Source organism: Phacochoerus africanus, chromosome 11, assembly GCF_016906955.1.
Source record: "Phacochoerus africanus isolate WHEZ1 chromosome 11, ROS_Pafr_v1, whole genome shotgun sequence".
NCBI lineage: Eukaryota > Metazoa > Chordata > Mammalia > Artiodactyla > Suidae > Phacochoerus > Phacochoerus africanus.
The window spans coordinates 11,083,064-11,106,357 of NC_062554.1; the positions used below are offsets into that span (position 1 = coordinate 11,083,064).

Consider the following 23,294-nt stretch of genomic DNA (forward strand, 5'->3'; position numbering starts at 1 on the left):
AAGTGCTAGAGAGGGTGTGGAGAAAAAGGAAGCCTATTACACTGTTGGTGGGATTGTAAATTGGTGCAACCACTGTGGAAAACAGTATGGAGATTCCTCAGGAAACAAAAAAATAGAACTACTATTTGATCCAGCAATCCCACACTGGGGCATCTATCCAGAGAAAACCATGACTCAAAAAGACACATGTACTCCAGTGTTCACTGCGGCACTATTTGCCATAGCCAAGACAAGGAAACAGCCTAAATGTCCATCGAAAGAGGAGTGGATCAAGAAGATGTGGTGCATATACACAATGGAATATTACTCAGCCATGTTACTAAGGAAAGAAATAACAGTATCTGCAGCAACATGGATGGCCCTAGAAATTATCATGCTAAGTGAAGTCAGTCATACAATGAGACACCAACATCAAATGCTTTCACTGGCATGTGGAATCTGAAAAAAAGGACAGAATGAACTTCTTTGCAGAACAGATACTGACTCACAGACTTGGAAAAACTTCTGGTTTCCAAAGGAGACGGTTCAGGGGGTGGGGGGCATGCGCTGGGGTTGTGGGATGGAAATCCTATAAAACTGGATTGTGATGATCATTGTACGACTATAAATGCAATAAAATTCACTGAAAACAAAATAAAATAATAAAGTGAAACTGGACAAAAAAAATAGAGTGCTGTATGTCAATTATTATCTCAATAAAACTGGAAGTCCCTGCAGGTATGTTATATATAAAAGTTGTTAAGAGAGAAAATGCCAAGTTCTCATCAGAAGGAAAAACGTTTTCTATTTCCTTAATCGTGTATCTATATGAAATGATGTTCAATAAATTTACTGTGGTAATAATTTCATCATGTATGTAAGTCAAATCATATTGCTGTATACCTTAATTTTATACATAGCTACATGTCAGTTATATCTCAGTAAAACTAGAAGGAAAAAAAAGAGCCTAGAAATAAATTCACACATATATCATCAATTAATTTACAGGAAATGAGCCAGAAGTCAAAAATTTATAATGAGGAAAGAACGGTATCTTTGATAAATGGTTCTGGGAAATCTGAACAGCTAGAAACATAATAAAACTGGACCACTCTCTTACACCACATACAAAAACATCAACTCTAATGGATAAAAGACTTGAACATTAAATCTGATGTAAAATTCCTAGAAGAAAACATAGGTGGAAGGAGCTGGATCAAGATGGCAGAGGAGTAAGATGTGGCACTCACCTTCTTCCACCAACACATTAAAAAAAACTCTGTGTAGAATGATTCACATGGGATACAAAAGACCTTAGACCTCAAGAAAGGGTGAGAAACCCTACACATAACTGGGAAGAAGAAAAAAATAGAGAAGAGAATAAAAAGGAATCAGGGTGGGACCACCACTCCTGAGAGGGATCTGTGGAAGAGGAAAGCAATCTGTGCCATTGGAGGCACATAACTGCCAGGGAGTACAACCAAGATGGAGGAGGAACCTCAATTCCCAGGTAGAAAGGGAAGCAGCGGGACAGAGGAAGGCAAAACAGAGGGAGAACTGTACAGACCATTGGTACCACTGCCTGGGACACCACTGCCTGGTACACCACAGCCTGAGACATTTAGGAGGGGGCTGGGTGCTGAGACTCAGGCTCTGGAGGTCAATTCTGGGGAGAGGACTAGAGTTGGCTGTATGGAGACAACCTGAGGGGGCTAGGGAGTGGTGTGCCATGGGCTGGGGAGAGGAACACCACAGCCCAGAGAGTGCAGGAGGAGGTTTGGGACTGCAGGAGAAGCAAGACACCATTGTTGGGAAGGTTGAGAGGAGGGGAGGCAGGAGCCATAGGAACATCTTTCTCTGCACATGTGCAGGCTCTCAGGGGGTGTGGCCACCTCTTGCACACAAGCTGTGGGAAGTGGGTGCAAAACTCCTCAGCCATCTTGGACGTCAGAGGTGGGCATGGCCTGCCACCACTAGGGGTCCTTTGAACAGCACCACCTGCAGCCCCAGTCACCTCAGGGGTCCCTGCCAAGGATGAGACTGTAACTGAGTACCACCCATTCCCTGTGAATATACACGCCCCAGAGTTGCTGCTGCCAAAGGTGCTAGGTGCTGGATCCACCTCCCTGAGGGTCATTGCCACTGCCCAGGGCCCTGCAACCAGAAGCAGCCTATACCACCACCTTCCCTCAGGTTCTTGCCACTGTCAAGGACCCAGGAACCAGGCACTGGCTACTGCCTCCATCTCCCTGGAAGGCTATACAATGGCACACCCCCTATCAAGGGGATAACAGGATGTACACACTGAGGAAAGAGACAGCAAGCATCGAAACCAAAAGAGGACCTCACTCAAAAAAAGAAGCCCTCATAAGCTACCCAGAAGTGCTCCTGTATATAAACAGCCTTCCAAGACTACAGTAGATAATTGTTTTCCCTAAACTCACAGAATAAAAAAAACATAAGCAAAATGAAGAAGCACAGGAACCATGCCCAGTTAAAAGAACAGAATTCCACTAAAGGAACAAACAATGAAACAGACCTCTGCAGTCTAACAGACACCAAGTTCAAAAAGGAGGTCATGAAAATACTGAAGGAATTAAGAGCAGATTTGGACAATAAAGCAGATTACTCTAGAAAGGAACCAGAAACGATTAGGAGGAGCCGAGAAAAATTAGAAAATTCATTTGCAGATATGCCAGCTAAGTTAAAGGCACTGAAGAGCAGAATGAATAATGGAAATTACCTAATCAGGACAGTAGACAGAAAACCAAATGGAAAAACATGATAGCAATATAAGAGATCTATGGAATGATATAAAGTGGGCCAAGCTACCCATAAGGATTCCAGAAGGAGAAGAAAAAGAAGGGGGATTGAAAATATATTTGAAGAATTTATAGCTGAAAACTCCCAAACTTAAAGGAAACATTTCAAAATACAGGAAACACAGAAGGCCCCCAACAAAGTGAACCCAAACAGACCCATGCCAAGACATATTATCATAAAAATGGCAAAAGTTAAAAGTAAGGAGAGGATTCTAAAGACAGCAAGAGAAAAACAAAGAATTAACTATAAGGGAATCCTCATAAGGTTATCAGCTGATTTCTCTATAAAAACACTAAAAGCCAGAAGAGAGTGGAAAAATATATTCAAAGTTCTAAAAGGGAAAAATTTGCAGCCTAGATTACTCTACCCAGCAAGATTATCATTTAAAATAGAAGGAGAAACAGAGAATTTCTCCAACAAACAAAAATTAAAAGAATACAATGAGTTTAGCAATACTAAACTCATTCTAAAAGAGATACTGAAAGGTCTCCTCTAACTAGGAAAGAAATAAGAAGATATAAGATGGAGGAAATAACAATCAGAAAGTAATCACTTAAATAAGCCAGTATACAGATCAAAAAGAAAAAAAAATTTGTCAAAGTGATGATAAACAAAGGGAACAGAAAAGGATAAACACAAAGATGTAAAAAAGGATAACAAAATCATAAAATATAGAGACGGAGAGCAAGAAAAATCTAGACTTTTTTTTAGAATGTGTTTGAGCCTATATGACTATCAGGCTAAAGCAAGCGGATCTAGGAAGGGGTTAAAAAAAGGGAAACCATAAATCAAAAGCAAACAATACATTCACAAAAACTAAAAAGAAGAGGACACGAGCTTAAAATAAAAGGAAATCATCCAACCAAAAAAGAACAAAGGAGAAACATAGAATCAACTGGGAAATAAGGTATAAGATGTCAATAAAAACATTTTTATCAATAATTACCTTAAATGTCAATGGACCAAACGCTCCAAACAAAAGACATAGAGTGGCAGACTGGATAATAAACAAGAGTCTGTGTTATGCTTCCTACAAGAGACTTACCTTGAGGTAAAGGACACATAAATTGAAAGTGAGGGGATGGAAAAAGATACTTCATGTCAATGGAAATGATAGGAAAAGCGGGAGTTGCAATATGCATATCAGACATAATAGGCTTCAAAAGAAAGGCCATAAAGAAGATAAGAAAGGACACTATTTAATGATAAGTATTAATTCAAGAAGAGGTTATTACATGGGTCAAAATATATGCCCCTAACAGAGGAGCACCCAAATACATACAAAAAAACCTAACAGACATAAAAGGAGAAATTGATGGGAATACAATAATAGCAGGTGACTGTAACACCCCACTCACATCAAATGACAGATCCACCAGACAGAAAATCAGTAAGGCAACAGAGATCCTAAATGACACAACAGAACAGTTAGACCTAATTGTTATTTTCAGACATTACATAAAAAAGCCCCAGAATATATATTCTTTTCACGTGCACATGGAACATTCTCTAGGACTGACCACATACTGGGGCACAAAACTAACCTCAACAAATTTAAGAGTACAGAAATAATTCCAAGCATCTTCTCTGACCACAATGGCATGAAACTAGAAATCAACCACAGGAAAAGAAATGAGAAAAACTAACTACATGGAGACTAAACAACATGTTTACTAAAAAAACCAATGACTTGACAAGGAAATCTAAAAGGAAATTAAAAAATACCTGAGACAAATGCCAATGAAAACACAACCATTCAAGATCTATGGTATGCCTCAAAAACAGTTCTTAGAAGGAAATTCAGAGTGATACAGGCCTTCCTCACAAAAGAAAAATCTCAAACCAACAACCTAAACCTTTCCCTAAAAGAATTAGAAATAGGACAACAAACAAAACCTAAAGTCAGCAGAAGGAAGGAACTCATAAAGATCAGAGAGGAAATCAATAAAATTGAGATACACACACACACAAATACAAATAGTCAATAAACCAAGAACTGGTTCTTTGAACGGGCAAACAAAATTGACCAAGCTCTGGCCAGTCTCACCAAGAAGAAGAAAGAGAGAATCCAAATAAGCAAAAATGAAAAATCTCAATGGATACTGCAGACATATCAAAAACCATAAAAGAATACTATGAGCAATTATATGCCAACAAATTTGACAATCTAGAAGATATGACAACTTTCTAAAGACACACAGCCCACTAAAAACTGAATTGAGAAGAAGTAGATAATTTGAACAGACAGATCACTTTCGCTTCTACAAAATTGAGTATGTAATAAAAACACTCCCTACAAATAAAAGTCCAGGACCAGATGGCTTCACAGGCAAATTCTACCAAACATACAAAGAGGAACTTTTACCCTTCTTACTTAAAATTTTTCCAAAAGATTGAAGAAGTAACACTCCCAAAGAGTTCTATGAACCTACCATCATCCTCATACCAAAACGAGATAAAGATACTACCAAAAAAGAAAATTATAGGCCACTATCTTTGATCAATATAGAAGTAAAAATTCTCAATAAAATTTTAGCCAGTGGAATCCAACAACATACAAAAATATCATATGCCACCACTAAGTGAGATTTATCCCAATTTCACAAGGATGGTTCAACATATACAAATCAATGTCATGCACCACATTAACAAAAGTAAAAAACCACATCATCATCTCAATAGATGCAGAAAAAGCATTTGACAAAATCCAACATCCATTCATGATAAAAACTCTTACCAAAGTGGGTATAGAAGGACTATACCTTAACATAATAAAAGCCATTTATGACAAACCCACAGCAAATATAATACCCCACAGAGAAAAGCTTTTGAAAGCCTTCCCACTAAAGTCTGTAGAAGCAACGCCGAGTAGTTATGTTGTGAGCCACATGGGATGTCCTTCCCACTAAAGTCTGGAACAAGACAAGGATGCCCACTCTCACCACTGTTATTCAACATATTATTGGAAGTCCTAGCCCACAGCAATCAGACAAACAAAATAAATAAAAGATATCCAAATTGGAAGAGAAGAGGTAAAACTGTCACTGTATGCAGATGACATGATACTATATATAGAAAACCTTAAGGATTCTACACAAAAACTACTCGACCTGATCAACAAATTTAGCCAAGTAGCAGGACAAAATTAACACCTGGAAATCAGTTGCATTTCTGTATATTAAAAATGAAATATTAGAAAAGAAACATAAAAAATATCTTTTAAAATTACACCCCTAAAAATTGAATGCCTAGGAATAAACCTGACCAAGCAGGTTAGAGACTTATATATAAGAACTATAAAACATTAATCAAGGAAGTTAAAGAGGATTCAAAGAAATGAAAAGATATTCCACGCTCCTGGATTGGAAGAATTAATATTTTAAAAATGGCCATATTACCCAAAGCAATCTAGAGATTCAATGCAATCCCTATCAAATTACACATGACATTTTTCATAGAGCTAGAGCTAACAATCCAAAAATACATATAGAACCATAAAAGACCCATAATTGCCAAAGCAATCCTGAGGGGAAAAAACCAAGCAGGAGGCATAACTCTCTTAGACTTCAGAGAGTATTATAAAGCAACAATAATCAAGGCTGTGGTACTGGTACAACACAATACAGACCAATGGAAGAGAAAAGAGAGCCCAGAAATAAATCCAGACACCTATGGTCAATTAATTTTTCACAATGGAGGCAAGGATATAAAATGGGAAAAAGTCCCTTCAGCAAGTGGTGCCAGGAAAATTGGACAGCTATATGTAAATCAATGAAACTAGAACACACCCTCACACCGTGTAAAAAAAATTAAACTCTAAATGGCTTAAAGACAAATATAAGACAAGACACCGTAAAACTCTTAGAAGAGAACACAGATAAAACAGTCTCTGACATCAACCATACAAATGTTTTCTTAAGTCAGTTTCCCAAGGCAATAGAAATAAAAACAAAATTAAATAAATGGGACCTAATGAAACTTACAAGTTTCTGAACAGCCAAGGAAATGATAAAAAAAAAAAAACCCAAAAAGACAACCTACAGAATGGGAGGAAATAGTTGCAAATGATGCAACTGACAAGGGCTTAATCTCTAAAATATACAAACAACTTACATGACTCAAGAGCAAAAAAACCAACGACCCAATTGAAAAATGGACAAAAGACCTAAATAGACATTTCTCTAAAGAAGACATGCAAATGCCCAGTAGCACATGAAAATATGCTCAACATCATGAATTATTAGAGAAATGCAAATCAAAACTAAACTAAGGTACCACCTCCCACTTGTGAGAATGGCCATCATCAATAAGCCTACACATAACAAATGCTGGAGAAGGCGTAGAGAAAACGGAATCCTCCCACACTGCTGGTGGGAATGTAACTTAGTACAAACACTAAGGAAAAGAGAATGGAGGTACCTCAGAAAACTAAGTATAGAACTACCATGTGACCCAGCAATTCCACTGCTGGGGATTTATTTGGAGAAAACTTTCATTCAAAATATACATATAGGAGTTCCCGTCGTGGCGCAGTGGTTAACGAATCTGACTAGGAACCATGAGGTTGCGGGTTCGGTCCCTGCCCTTGCTCAGTGGGTTAACGATCCGGCGTTGCTGCGAGCTGTGGTGTAGATTGCAGACACGGCTCGGATCCCGCGTTGCTGTGGCTCTGGCGTAGGCTGGTGGCTGCAGCTCCGATTCAACCCCTAGCCTGGGAACTCCATATGCCACGGGAGCGGCCCAAGAAATAGCAACAACAACAACAACAACAACAAAATATACATACATCCCTATGTTCATTGCAGTACTATTCACAATAGCCAAGACATGGGAACAACCTAAATGTCCATCAACAGATGAATGGATTAGGAAGATGTGGTACATATACACAATGGAATACTACTCAGCCATAAAAAGAATAAACTATTGCTATTTCCAGCAACAGAGATGCAAGTAGAGATTCTCATATTAAGTGAATTAGGTCAAAAGAGAAAGACAAGTACCATAAGATTTCACTTACATGTGGTATCTAAAACATGGCGACAGATGAACCTACTTACAGAACAGAAACATACAGACATGGAGAAGAGACTTGTGTTTGCCAAGGGGGAGAGAGAGGGAATGCTACAGACTGGGAGTTTGGGATTACAATTAGAATGGATAAACTATGAGGTCCTGCTGTAGAGCAAAGGGAACTATATTCAATCACTTGTGATAGAATATAATAGAACATAATATGAGAAAAAGAAAAAAGAATTTATGTGTTTGTGTATGTACAACTGGGCCACTGTGCTGTGCAGAAGAAACTGACAGAATATTGTAAATCAAGTCAATTTGAATTAAAAATTAAAAAGCATAGGTGGTAAGTTCACTGACATCAGTCTTGGTGATGATTTTTTTTTTTGGATCTAACATCAAAAGCAAAAGCAAACTAAGCGAAAAACAAGTAGGACTACATCAACTAAAAAGATTTGTACAGCAAAGGAAATAATCAACAAAATAAAAAGGCAGCCTACCAAATGGGAGAAATATGTGCAAATCATAATACGGCTTAAGAGTTAATACCTAAAATATATGAAGAATGGGTACAACTTCATAGTAATAAAAATAATATGAATAAAATTAGGTAGAAGATCTGAATAGACATTTTTTCCAAAGAAGACATCCAAATGGCCAACAGGTACACAAAAAGGTCCTCAACATCACTAATCATTAGGGAAATGCAAATCAAAACTACAAAGAGGTATCACCTCACACTTGTTAGAATGACTATTAATAAAAACACAGGAGATAACAAGTGTTCACAAAAATGTGCAGAAAAGCAAATGCCTGTGCACCACTGGTAGGAATGTAAATTGGCATAGTCACTCAAGAAAACAATGTGGAGATCCCTCAAAGAGTAAAAATTGAACTACCATATGATTCAGCAATTCTACTTCTGGGTATTTGTCTCAGAGAAGCAAAAGCACTAGCTCAAAAAGATGTCTGTACCCCCCCACTCACATTCACTGTAGGACTATTTACAATAGCCAAAACATGCAAACAACCTCCTACCCACCAGCTGAAGAAAACCCAATTTTGTCTACCCTCCCTCTTATGCCACCAGATCTTTTCAGCCCGAGGTCAAATCCATGCGGCTACTACACCAAAGAGCCCTTACACGTGTGAAAACACAAAAAGTGAAACTCACCAGTCAAAGCCATTGTGTTCGTTTGAGGTCTCTATCCATGTGAACAGCAAAAGCACACTCAGGCAAAATGCAGCAAAGAGCCACGGGTAAAAGAGTTGATCTATCTGGGAAGAGAAAGAAGGACGTCTAACTTAGCTCCATTTACCCAGGGTACCTTGGCGACATCTGTATATATTTGCCAAAAGTCTGCATAGTTGTAGTGCACTCTGGAGTGACCACTGCATTCTTTTTACCCCTATGGAATTCTGTATAAGTCTATTTATAACATTACACTGAACTGGAATTACATATTTATACGTCTCTATCTGATGTGACAGCTTCTTGAGGAAAAGAACTTCCCTACCTTACATTTCTATGAACTGTCAATATCTATCATACTTCCTTAAACGGAGGTGGCTCTCAACAATCACCTGTTGAACCCATCCACTTCATCGTGGACCAAATATCTGTTCATTCACTGAGTAATCCATTCACCATTCATCAGTTCATTTCGTCACTTACCTACCCATATTTTGGGGAGGGGAGCGAGTCAAGGGAATAAACCACTTTTTTTTTTTGAGTCACTAATTTGCATCAGTACAGTGCTAGAGATTTCACGTAACTACATTTGCTCTATTTCTCAATACAGTCATATAAGTTAGGTATTCTTAACCTCGTTTTGCAGAAGAACTAAATATCAAAGAGGTAAAGTAACTGACTCAAGGTCACAGGGCCAAGAAGTGGCAGGGGCACTGCCCAGACCTGTAAACCCAAAGCCCAGAAGGAGGACACCTTTACAGAGAAGGTGTACGACCTGTGCCTTTGAGACAACCCCCCTGACGGAAAATTGTATCACAAACCAACCAAGCTAGAGGTTGTCAAACCCTTCCCAGGAACATTGAATGAGAAATATCACCTCTTTCGGATGCTGCTTCCAATCTGTTAAAAATGGATAAAATAGGAGTTCCCGTTGTGGTGCAGTGGAAACAAATCTGACTAGTATCCATGAGGATGCGGGTTCGATCCCTGGCCTATCCAAATGGGTTGGAGATTCAGTGTTGCCCTGAGCTGTGCCCACAGATGCAGCTCAGATCCTGAGTTGCTCTTGCTGTGCTGTAGGCTGACAGTTGTAGCTCTGATTCGACCCTCAGCCTGGGAACTTTCATATGCCGCCTGTGTGGCCCTTTATTAAAAAAAAAAGCAAAATAAAAAAAATGGATAGAACAATTCTGCCCTGTATAAATTATGGAGTTATAAAAGACTAAGGCAATAAAATGGAAAACATAGAGTACTCAAAAAAGATAAGAGACATTGCAGGTATTAAGGCACTAAGTTACCACCTCCTAAATGCAGGAAGCTGAAGAGACCAGGATTTGACTAGATTTATACTCACTCACTACAAAAAAACATGGTGGACTTTTAAAAAACATGTATCAGATAAAGTCACTCCCCTGCTCACAACCCTCCCCAGGACTTTCTACTGCACCAGAATATCATCCAGACTGCCTGCCTTGGCCCAAAGGTCCTACATGGTCAACCCTTGACCATCTCTGACCTCACCCCTTTCTACGCACTGATCCATTTCTGAACCCCAGCCACACTGGCCTCCTTTCTGTTTCTATAACATGATCAAATCTGTGCCCACTTCAAGAGCTTTGCACTTCTTGGTTCCTCTGCCTGGAATATTTTTGCCCCCAGATGTACACAAGGCTGGCTCCACCTCTTTAAGAAACCACACACATGACACTGTTTCAAAGAGGTCTTCTCTAATCACTCTCCCATCCACCTAACACATTTTCCTATGTATTATCTTCAAAGCTCCTATCACTATGTGAAACCACCTTTCTTCATACCTGTTTATTCCCTAACTCATCCCACTAGAATGTAAGATGCAGGAGGGGCAGAGACCTTAGGGGTCTTATCCATGGTGAAACTCATTCAATCAACTTGTTAAATAAATCTACTTCCTTATTTTGATTCTCATTGTTGCCACTCTTACTCAAAAACTTTCAAAGCCTCTCCACTGTTTACAGGATAAAGTTCAAATATTTTAATTTGACATCAAGATGCTTCATAATTTCATTAAATCATTCTTTTCCAACTCGATCACTTACCATTTATTACCTTATGTATCTGTAAATTCAACATTCAAAATGTATTTTCCCCTAAACATACCACTGTGCTTCTTCATCTATGGACATTCACCACCTCACTCCCACTCCCCAGAACTCCTTACACCATCATTCCTGTCTGTGGAAGAGCATATCCACAAGTCAGTGACTCCAAGAACAGGAGCAATAATAGCTAACATTTACAGAGTGCTCACGGTGAGCTGAGCCCAATTCTACCTCTTCTTTTCCCACAACAAACCCCAGTAGTGGATACTGTTGTTACCACCTCTATTATTCTAAGGGGGAATCAATCACTGGAATGTTAGGTAACTTTCCTGAGGTCCCACAGTGGTAAAGCTCTAATTTGGAGATAGTGGTAAAGCCATAACCTGAATCCAGGCAGTCTCCCCAGAACACAGATGTTTGCTCTTTTGCTATATGCTATACTCCTTCCCCTGTGTGGAAATAGGGCCTGAAGAATTATTTAGAAATCTTGAAATTTATGTAGTTTAACTTTCTAGCTGTAGAGTGTCTCAGAGATATCACATAAACCTAGACCAAAGGCCGAGGTGGAACGGGGACCAAAACATACTCCCAAGCTCTGGTCCAGGGATTTTTCCACTATACCACAATGCCTCCAATGTCACCTTCCCCATGGAGCCCCCCTTTACCTTTCCCCATATATTCTTCTGTAAACACTCTTGTGACTTACTACATCACCCCTAAGTAATATGTATCTGTTGAATCATTTTGTTCTTGCCCCTTTTTACTATTACTACTCTCACCCAGGAACCACTGTCTTCTTAGCTTGAATGCTACTATTGCTTTCTCTTTGAAGGCAAAGCCATCTCCCTGTATTACTCTTGTACCCTCTAATGCATCTTCCACATGATCAAATAATCATTCCAAAACTGCTCAGGCAACACCAGTACCTTAAAATCTTTAGGGACTCTTTATTCCCTATAATATGGCAGAAGTCAAATTCTTAAAACCACACAACACCTGTTCCAGCTCCCTCACTAGCTTCATTTCCCATTCACATCATCTGCTCCATCTAAAATAAACTTTATACCAAGTCTTACGACTCCTCCTTCAATACCATTTCTTCCGCCATCCCCTATTCTTTACCTATCCAATTCTTGGCACCTTTCACCTTCTAAATAAAGTTATTTTCAGTCCTTCCATTACACACTGATTCATGCATGTGTGCACAGACACACACACAGTCATAGCATTCCTCTTAATGCCCATGTTCCCCTTATCTAGGAAAGTGTGGTCTAGCTCCTTCCCATCTGTTTACCAAAGAGCAGCAGCAAAGTGGACGTCTAGGTTTTTTCTGTTTGGCTTCCCACTCACAGCTGTAGCAGCCAGAAAGGTAAGTAATATAGCATTCGTAGTTGAAGTTGCGTTCAATCCATGAATTAAACTCTCTCCATCGTCCTGTCTCCTGGGGCTCAGTCTCAATCTTGTTAATGTTATCCATTGTTCACTTTTTTTTTTTTTTTTTGCTGGAATGGTAAATAAAACAGTCATAGTCCAGCTCCTTCAAATGTTTCCTACCCCACCATTCTACAGAAAATCCCATCAAAATAGACGGATTTTTCAAGAGTGTTTAATCTAGGATAACGTGCTAGATTTGGGGTAGAAGAGTAGGGTTTCACTCTACCTTTTCCATTTACTAGTTGAGTATTTACTGCAGATATTGCATCATTCAGTGTTCTGTTTTCTCACCACTTAAATGGTACCATGTTCTCTGTCCTAGTCAACTAACAGGTACTAAAAACATCAAGTTAGATAATAGATATGAATGTGTTTTAAAAACTGTAGGATGCTCTTGAAGTAACTTGAGAATTTAGCGGTGTGGTGAGGAATACGAAATACAATCCTGGATTAATGAGTTACTCATACACACAGATGCCTACCCCTTCTCTTTCTTCTCACATACGGCTTTTTTAGAGTTAGCCTCAATTAAAAATGATGGAATATTCATGATAGAAATGGCTGAAATAAGACAAGTTTATTCTTGCTTTTGCCAACAAAAATTTTTCAAAGGCATAAAGAACAAATTATGTCGTATGTGACTTCGCGATGTCATTATAACCCAGGCACCTTTCACTTTTCTCTTCCACTATAGCATGGCTTCCTTATCAGGGCCCCAAATGGCTGCTCAAGCCATATCTATCATTCAGAATTCCAACTAGCAGGAAGAAGGAAGGAACAAAGAAGGGTGCCTCACCTTATTTTAAGGATGTTTCAAGAAGCTGGACATGATATTTCCATGTAACAAGGTTTTTCTTACTAGCAACAAAGGTTTTGCTTACTGGTTAAAAAAGAGATATTGAAAGACATCCAACTGTCGCTACAGCATTTTCTCATCCCCTTGTGATAGGATGAGGTTCAGACATAGGAACTTCCAAAGAATGTGTGAAATTGGTGGGGGAAAAAAAAGGAAAAAGAATTAAACTAAACAACAAAATGTCTTAAAGAATTGATCACAGGCAATAGTCTCTGCCCTGGAAACTTTCTGTTATGATACTTTGCTTTTGAGAAAGACCACTACAGTGTTGTAGCAGTTAAGAAAATAAAGTCTGAATGTCCACCTCCAGCCAAAATGAAGTAACAAGGCTTTAATCCCACATTAAGTGATTTAAAAACTGCAAAGTATGAAACAACCTGTTTCAGAAGGCATACAACAGGCAGGGAAGGATAATACTATTCTGGAAACAGAAGTGAGTGTTATGAATGTCTCACAAGTAGGATAGATTTTCCAGGGTGAAATACTAGGTGTGTGAATGTTGAGGAGCCTGGCACCTGAGCAGAAAGAAATGGGAGTTTGGGGAGATTAGTGTCCCCATGTCTCTGACAATACTAATCAATACATGCTTTTAAAGAAATTACCCGAGGGTAGGGAAAGAACCACGCAAAACAATGTGGTGAGTCAATCCCCAGGGCTCACAAAAGGCTGGGAATAGTTGATGTTTCTACCAGAGCAGAAAAAAGGTGTAAGACATGCAGCACCAGGTAGCACACTCAGATGGGTATTTCCCCAGTAGTGGGAAAAAATGAGGCCTACATTAAAGGATGCTATGGTCTGGCCAAGCAAACCTAAAGGTGAGCCTCAAAAGAATAAAAATATTTCCAAATTACCGACTGTGTTCTGGAACAAAGATCAAGAATATGTTTTAGTAAATACAAAAAGCAGCCAATGAAGTAAAAATCACAATGTCTAGCATCCAATCAACAATTACCAGGTGCATAAAAAAGGCAAAAAAAAAATCACAACCCATAAATAGGAAAAAAAATCAATCAGCAACTACTCAGAAAAGTCTCAGATGACATATTTACTCAGCAAGGACATTAAAGCATCATTACAATTACATCCCATATGTTCAAGACAGTAGAGGAAGGCATGGAAGATATTTTTTAAATATGTAAAGTGAACTTCTAAAGGTGAAAAATACACTGCTAAGATTAAGAAGAGAAGAGACACTGTAGAAGAGCAGAGAACTTGAGAATTTGAGAAAAAGGAGAAACTGTGAGCTGCAGAACTAGAAGCATGCTAAGGTCAATGCGACTGGAGTCACTGAAAGTGAGAGGGAGAAAGAGAGGGACAAAAGCAGTATCTGAAGAAATGATGGCTGGAAATTTTCCAAATGTGATGAAAGAAGCACAAGTCCCAAGGAGAAGGCACATACAGAAAACTACAAAACCCATCATAATCAAGATGCCTACAAACACTGATAAAAGAGAAAATCTAAAGAATGCCTCTGTTGAAAAAAATGCAAAGTCAGAAAACAGTGGAGCAATATCTTTAAATAACCGAAGAAAGAAAACAAATTAAAAAAAAAAAACATTTTAAACTAGAATGCAGCATTCATAAAAAGGGTTATAAAAAAAGATAGTGAAATAAAGATCTTTTCAGACATTCAAAACTGGAGAATTTATCAACAGGTCACTCCTACCATAAGAAATGTTAAAGAAAGTCTTTCAATAAAAAAGGAAAAAGGTACCAGGTGGGAATGCACATCTAAATAAAGGAGTGAAGTGCACTGTAAACATCAAATATGTGCGCAGATATAAAAGAATGTTATAAATACATAAAATCACTTTAGAAGATAACTGAATTTTTGTAGAAAAAAAACAATCGCTTATAACAAGTGTGGAAGCAAAATGTACGACGATGACAGTTCAAAGGCCAGGGGCAGGGAAATGAAAGTGTACTGTTTGTTGTCCAGTTCCCTACTATATGCAAAGTGGCATAATATTAGTTGAAGGTAGACTAGGATAAGTTAAATATGCATACCATGAACTTTGATAAGGTATATGTGCATAATAGGCCAAAAAAGGAGATAAAATGAAATCATAAATATTAATACTAAAAAAAGTGAAAATAAACATGGAATAGGAGAACAAACAGAAAGCAAACAGTAAATGTCAAATTTAAGCCTAAATATATCATTAATTCCTTTCACTGTAAATGGACTAAATGCTCCAATTAAATTTAAAAAAATACAAAACTGTTTAACTGGATTTAAAGAATAAACTCAACCATGTTTGCTGAGATAGAAGGTGCAAGAATAGAAAAACATAAAACTTGTATATACACCAGCATTTCATTAGGAGGGTAATGCTATGTACCAACCAAGGACAAAAACCTCAGGCGTGTATAATATAAGCATTTACAAGTTGCATGTCAGAGCTGATTAACTCTCCTTCCTGCTGATCTAGACTGGCCTCAGCTAGTATGACCGGACAATTCTGCTCCATGCGCCACTCAACCAGGTTAGCCTGAGTATGTTCTCATGGTGATGGAAACTGTCCAAGAAAGCAAGTCCCAAAGTACAAGCCCATTTCAAGGTCCTGCTTCAAAGGATGTCTGCAGGTCAAAGTCAAAGGGAGAGTATGCCAACTCATGGTAGAGGGCCCTGTAAAGTTACATGGCAAAGAGCGTGAACACGAGGGAGTAATCAAAGGATGAGTGAGAACTGGGAACAAATGGCTTAAGCTATGTCACTTCATTACCAGTAGATCAACAAACCTTGAGGACAAAAACATTAGTAGAGACAAAGAAGGACATTTTGTAATAATTAAAAATGATTTTTTAAAAAAGAAAGTTTCATTTATAGCCATCCAATCATATAGCCTCTAGAGGAGAAAGAGACAAATCTATAATCATGGTAGATTTTGCACACTTCTCTCAATAAAGACTGAAATGAGGATATAGAAAATTTTAACAACTTGATTAAAAAATTAGGCATACAAGACATGGAAACAACCCAAATGTCCACCAACAGATGATTGGATTCGGAAGATGTGGTATATATACACAATGGAATACTACTCAGCCATCAAAAAGAATGACATCATGCCATTTGCAGCAACATGGATGGAACTAGAGAATCTCATACTGAGTGAAATGAGCCAGAAAGACAAAGACAAATACCATATGATATCACTTATAACTGGAATCTAATATCCAGCACAAATGAACATCTCCTCAGAAAAGAAAATCATGGACTTGGAGAAGAGACTTGTGGCTGCCTGATGGGAGGGGGAGAGAGTGGGAGGGATCGGGAGCTTGGGCTTATCAGACACAACTTAGAACAGATTTACAAGGAGATCCTGCTGAACAGCATTGAGAACTTTGTCTAGATACTCATGTTGCAACAGAAGAAAGGCTGGGGGAAAAATGTAATTGTAATGTATACATGTAAGGATAACCTGACCCCCTTGCTGTACAGTGGGAAAATAAAAAAAAAAATTAGGCATAGTTAACATTTATAGAACACTATACTTAATAATTTCAGAATGCACATTCTTTTCTAATGAAATGGAATACTTAAAAGTGATCATATATTGAGCTGCCCAACTGGGTTTATTTGTAAAAATAAACTTCTAAGAACTGAAACTGAAATCATGCCCCATGGGGTTAAAAAAAAATCCCATCCTGAAACCACATACTGTAGGATTACTAAAAACAGGTGAGTAACAGATACATTTTGAACTTGTGTTACAGATCAGCAGATGAGGGAATGGTTTGTTTAAACAAAAACAAAACAAAACACAAAACAAAAACCTGCTTGTAGCCTGCAGTTCACTGAGCAAGCTTTCCTTAATTATTTTGTTGCAAAATGGACTCTATTTTGCAATAAAATAATTCCATTAATTCCATTCCCCCAAGCTTCACATAGTTTAGATCCTAGAGTCAGCTCTTGTCCGATTCGGGCTGGCTTAACACCAGTTGGAACCAGCAAGCCTAAACTGGGCCTGGATAAGTGTCTGATGGGTGACCTTTTGACTTCAAAGGGCCACAAATTCTCCCCTCAGACCATGCTAAGTACCTCTATTTGAACTTGCATCTCATGAAGAAACACCCAACTCATATGTGCCTGCACAGAACACCAATTACCTCACCTTTCCCATACCTCACCTTTTCTGACACATAAGACCACCTTGCTTCTTTATCCTATAAACATCTCAAGCCCCTCACATTTAGGGAGCTGGATCTGAGATTTGTTCTCTGATGCAAACCTTAGCATCTTAGAGTTTGCTTCACTGCACATCAGGCTAGTGAAACTGATTCTGTAACAAATTCTGGGAGCCAGCCTGGAGATAAGTCCAGGTGGACTTTTCGTGCATGGGTCACGGCTTCCTTGCTGGTATTGAGAGCCTGTGGAGGAATCCAAGCAGCTGCCTGGTCCATCAGTTCCAAGAACCATCCCGGGATTCTCCCTGACAAGGTGTTTCTGACCTCTGATGCATTATTTTGCTTTGCAGCTAAGAATTAACTTTGGGGTCTGGAAGACAATTTGGGGTATGTAACTTCCATAAAAAGTATCTGTGCCTAAACCAACTATAATAGGAAAAAAAACATTATAAAAAATAATAATCTCTAAAAAAAAATAATAAAGTACCTGTTCCTAAATTGTCCAGGTTGTGGGTTAGAGGTCAAGCTGGTGGTAATTTGGTAGAATTGCGGGCTAGAGGCCCACACTAATAGGTATAATACAAAATGTTGTGGCTGCTGGGTTACTCCAAACCTGGGTTAAGGTTCTGAGGTTCTGATTACTGGTTTGTTTTGTTTTGGCCTTGTCCATCTTGTCTATGTCTGCTTGTCTTATTTATTAATAATTGGCTATTTGGGGGTAAGAATTTGGAATGTTTTTACTTTATATTAAAATGAAACTAGAAGGAAATGGGAAAATGGGCTTCTAAAGCTTACCAGCTACCGAACAGAAAGATACCCACTGAAATTCCATCAGGCTTCATGCACAATTGGTGTGCAGCAAACACTTGCAAGCACTTACTTAATTGGTATCTAAAGGAAATCTCACTTGAAAATGGCCATGGTAAGTGCTTTTTTTTTTTTTTTTTTTTAACAAAAAAACTGTTTGTTTGCATACACAGTTCGAGAAGCTGGTTTGATAAAATACCGTTTCAAAATTCTGACCCTGAGAGAACAAAAGCATTCCTTGGAAAAAGTCTGAAGTTATAAAAGTTATGATGTTTTTGAAATGCAAATACAGTCCACGTTGTCTTGAGACTAAGACCTTGGCTTAATTAGTAGAAACTAAAACTGGAAAAAAAGGAGGCGAAGAGGGCTTTTAAACTCGAGTAAATTTAACTTATTCCAACTGTTATTTACAAACTAACAAGATTTATATTATAATACTTAGTTCATGACTAAGTTTGAAAACGAAGCTAAGGGATCTCTGGTTACATCTTTGTGCACTTTATAAAGATGATGTATCTTTACCTCTGAATTGTTTTACTGAAATGTATTTGTGAGCTCTATTTAACTGGCTTAAAGGAAACCAAACGCCTACATAAGTTCTCTGAAATATTTTAAAAAACTAACCTGAATGCATTTTAGGTCCACATGATCTGGAAATATTTAGTACAGGTTTCAGATAACCTTTAGATTATACCACTGAACTGAATAAGAAATTAAAGAACTCTAATGGAAACCATGATGGCTTCACAAAACTGTTAACCTAATATTAAGATCAAGGATTAGGTATGTAGGATGGAGTGAATTGATGGGTATGGCTATAAATTTTATAGTTTTTACTCTGAAATATTGCTCACTTTTAATCTGTGTTTTCAGATTTAGGAAAACTTTACCCTTTATAGCAACCTGGTAAATTATATCTTCCTAAGTAAAACTGAAACATTTATTTTTCCTCTCTACTTAATTCCTCCAGAATTTGGAAACACTTAGCATTTTTATTTTCATGTAAATATAGTTACTTGCATGAGTTCAATAAGAATTTGTTTTCCCTATAACAGGACACAGCTGGAAATACTGCTTAAATTACCATGAGTGAATGAAATGTCCTATTTGAAGAATACATAAAATTGAACATCGCCAGACAACTTTAAAGAATTAAGGTGGACTTTATGGAACCATAAAGCCCTTGAACAAGCAAACCTCGTTAGCGTCAAAAAAAAAAAAAAATCTTGTGATATTTTCTGACTACAGTGCAATAAAGCCAGAAATCAATAATAAAATAATTGGAAAATTCCACATTGTGGAATTAAACATATTTATTTAAAAAAAAAAAACCCGCAGGTCAAAGGAAAAGAATCAATTAAAATGAGAAAAAAAATGTTAATTGGCTGATGATGAACCTGTGCAAACTGGAGGGGATAGTTGCAAATACTGGCCTGTGAGATAAAGATGTTGTGAACCAAAGTTCTGTGTCTGGGAGGAAGGTAACCTGCTTGAATACCGAATAAAAAGCAGCATTTTAACCAGAATCATTATCTTAACCATTTTCCACATATCTATAGATCCTTTCCTTCCACTAGCGAGTGCAGCCAAATTCACATGAAAATTCACCAATATTTAGGGAAAGACTAATAAACACAATTCTGCTTCCATACCTCTTTTCTGGTTTCCAAAACCATGCATCTAAAATTTTCCTGAAATGTCCACGGGGCTTTCTCACAGGCATCTTCAAATTAATATGCCTGAAACTGAAGCCTTGACTTTCCCTCCAAAACCTGTTTCTCTTGAGCTCAATTCCATCTTAGTAAAAAGGGCACCACTGTTCACCCATTGTTCCAGGCAAAATCCAGGCCATGCCCAGATTGAGAAAGCAAAACAAGATTTACTCTATAACCATCAAAAAACTAGATAACTGGACAAAATACATAAAACAATTACTTTCAGATGTTGAAGAGGCAGCGATAAGCACTGACCCTTAAGAAGAGAAAAAAAAAAAAAAAGACTGCACCCTTCACACCTGCAGGGACTTCCAGATAAGCCAAGCCCAGGCCAGCCCCCCCAAACCCACCCGCCACCAGGCTGACCGGGGCTGCGGGGCTTAGGGCCCCTGGCTTGGTTGGATACTGTGGACTGGGGACCGGCTTACGTGGAAGCCCTTTGGTCTCGGGGTCCTCCCTCGAGCAGGTCCTTCACTTGGCACCGCCTCAGGCGTGGCTGCCAACTTGATAGTATTAATCAGCTTCCTCTTGCTGGAGATGCTTAAGGGGGAAGCACAGAGCCAGGCACAATACTTACGGTGACTGCACAGCCCAAAACCTAAATCTGGAACTCAAGCTGGGTAAGACTAACGTCTCTCAAAATGGTGGCCAAGCGGAAGGAGACCCCCACCCCCACTCTTGAGGCTGGCAGGTGCGGGTGGGCGTGGTCATGGGCGTGGCCTCAGACACTAAGACTGAATTTAAGGCCGACGTTCAGTTTTAGCTCAGAGCACCATGCTTTAAGCGTGTTTTAAGGTATGCACTGCTTTTTTTTTTTTTTCTAAAAAAAATTTCCACATAGACTTAGTTCTTATTAATCATTTAGTTTAGGCTATCTTTGTAGCCCAGTTATTCACTGACTCTATTAACTATTTTTCTTTTTTCTTTTTACTAACCTGCTTCAAAATTGGACCTGTTTAAAAAAAAAAAAAAATTGGACCTGTTTTAGCTTTGTTTAATCTCTGTTACCTCCAGGCATTTCTCTAGCGCTGACCTCATTTCTGAGCTCTAGACTCTTTATCTGAATGTCCTGCTCTAGACACCTCAAACTCAATAAACCCTAACTTGAATGATCTTTCTCTTCAAATATACTCCATATCTGATACCTCCAAAATCCCTAAACAGGAGGATTTGAAACCAGTGTCTCATTCTTTTTTTTTTTTTGTCTTTTTTAGGGGCATGCCCACGGCATATGGAGGTTCCCAGGCTAGGGGTGGAATCGGAGCTGTTGCTGACATAAACTAATATAACCCTCTTCCAACTAAAGAAGTTTCAGGTTCCTGCTATTAGCCAGACCTCAGCCAGCATCTGCAAATGCAACCCAGCTGAAACAGGCGTAACATCTTCCAGGGCTCAGTCAGATAATCTTTTATCCTAAAAGAGGGAGACCTATAAAGCAAAGATTTTTTTTTCTCCTAAGGCCTCACCCATGGCATATGGAGGGTCCCAGGCTAAGGGTCAAATCAGAGCTACAGCTGCCAGCCTACAGCCACAGCAATGCAGGATCCAAACTGCATCTGCAACCTACACCACTGCTCACGGCAATGCTGGATCCTTAACTCCCTGAGCGAGGCCGGGGATCAAACCTGCAACCTCATGGTTCCTAGTCGGATTTGTTTCTGATGCACCAGGATGGGAACTCCTATAGCCAAGATTTTAAACACCTGCAGAAACTCTCCTCTTCCTCCACCCAGGGCTCCTCCTCCTTCAGCGTCCTAGGGAAGAGGCAGGACAGGACCATGTGGTCTAAACACCCAGGGAACTCCCTGCAGATCACCTGGGGGAACTGGTTTCAGAGGATAACTTCAAAAGCTACCATTAATTGAGCTCTTAGCATGTGCCAATTCTGTATGTATTATTTCTCCAGCTCCTCATGCAGTACTGCAAAACAGTTATTAATATCCCCATGTTATAGGCAAGGAAACCTAAGTACTTCTTCTTAGCAATTTGCTTGACCATTCCTGAGTATCAGTGACCAGTATGACCTAAAATGATCAGACTTGCCACCTAGGCAAACCAGAAATAACTCGTAGCCTGTGAGGCAAGACCAGACTAACCTCTCTTTCAGGCAAATGAGTGAGGAAAGGCCAGGAGTCCCGAGTCCCTGGTCTTCCCCACCACCAGTCTCTCAAGAAAACCACCAGGAAAGTTATCCTCCACACGGTCACAGTCACGGCGCAAAACCCTTGGCTCCGTGACAAGCTAGACATTCTCCCTCCTGGACATGCTCAGGATCCTACATCAGCAAGGCTCAGCACTGAAGAACGGGAGCTCCAAATTCCCCTCTACAAGATTTCACTGAGCGGTATCTAGACTGGGGTCAGACAAGGGCAGAAGGCCAGGCTTCTCCGGGCCTATCCTTGTTCATAGTAAAAGTATGGGCTGGAGCTCACAGGCTAAAACAAGGCTCCCAAACCCACGTTTAAGGCCCCAACGCCCAGGAAAAGCTGGGCTGCATTTACATGATCCACTTACCCTGTAACACTCGTTCTACTGTCTTTCCAGGGTGACATGTCTGCGCCTCACGACCAGACAATATTCCTACAGGCCAAAGAAAGTATCATGTCTTATCAGCAAAGCCTATTAACAAGTCCTGGGAAATTAACATAAAACATTGATAATGAAATAGTCTAACCTCTTTTTTGTTCCCCTCTTTGTGCTGCTTAGTTTAGCTTCACTCATGCAGAGGCCTTGCACCAGGCCCTCCAGACCTGAGCTCCTAGCAGGAGATGGCTGCTCCCCACACTGCAGCTCCATGAACAGCTGCTGTGTCTAGCACTGCTCATGGAGGCACTGCCTGTGATCTGGAGCCTCAGAGCTCAGCAGTGCCTGCCCCTGCGCGAGCTCCACCCCTTCCGGTTTGTTGAGAACCTTATAAAGCAGCCCCACCCAGGGCCTTTCAGGAGAGCCTGGACTCCACAGCAGGACCTCATACCTCTCCATCCTTTGATCGAAGCATCAAACTTTCCTTGGCTTCTGAACTGAACTCAGTCTCTTTCTAATGGCTTAAATGACACCAGGGAGGCGGACCCTTTTTGGGGTTTGATTCAAAAGGGTTGGTAACAAGTTCTACTCCATAGCACTTTATAACAGATTTACAATTCATAGTAATTAAAATAATCACCTTCATTTGTATTGGGCGCAAGTGTTGACAAGGCACTTTCAGGTATATTAGCTCATTATAGCCTGGAAACAGCTGTGTTACAAGCAGGGCAGTGAGTATG

The 23,294-nt window shown here is 39.3% G+C and overlaps 1 protein-coding gene across 1 annotated transcript in view; it reads right to left on the reverse strand.

The window, feature by feature from the left end:
* The window catches only part of LOC125112072 (glycerophosphodiester phosphodiesterase domain-containing protein 4-like), a 131,435-nt gene that overhangs the window by 88,182 nt on the left and 19,959 nt on the right, over positions 1–23,294 (reverse strand). The window contains exons 3-4 of the mRNA XM_047754330.1: positions 20,460–20,571; positions 8,993–9,096 (exon numbers count right to left, since the gene is read on the reverse strand). Of these exons, the coding sequence (XP_047610286.1) occupies positions 8,993–9,096; positions 20,460–20,571 (216 nt within the window). The remainder of the gene's footprint in view (positions 1–8,992; positions 9,097–20,459; positions 20,572–23,294) is intronic.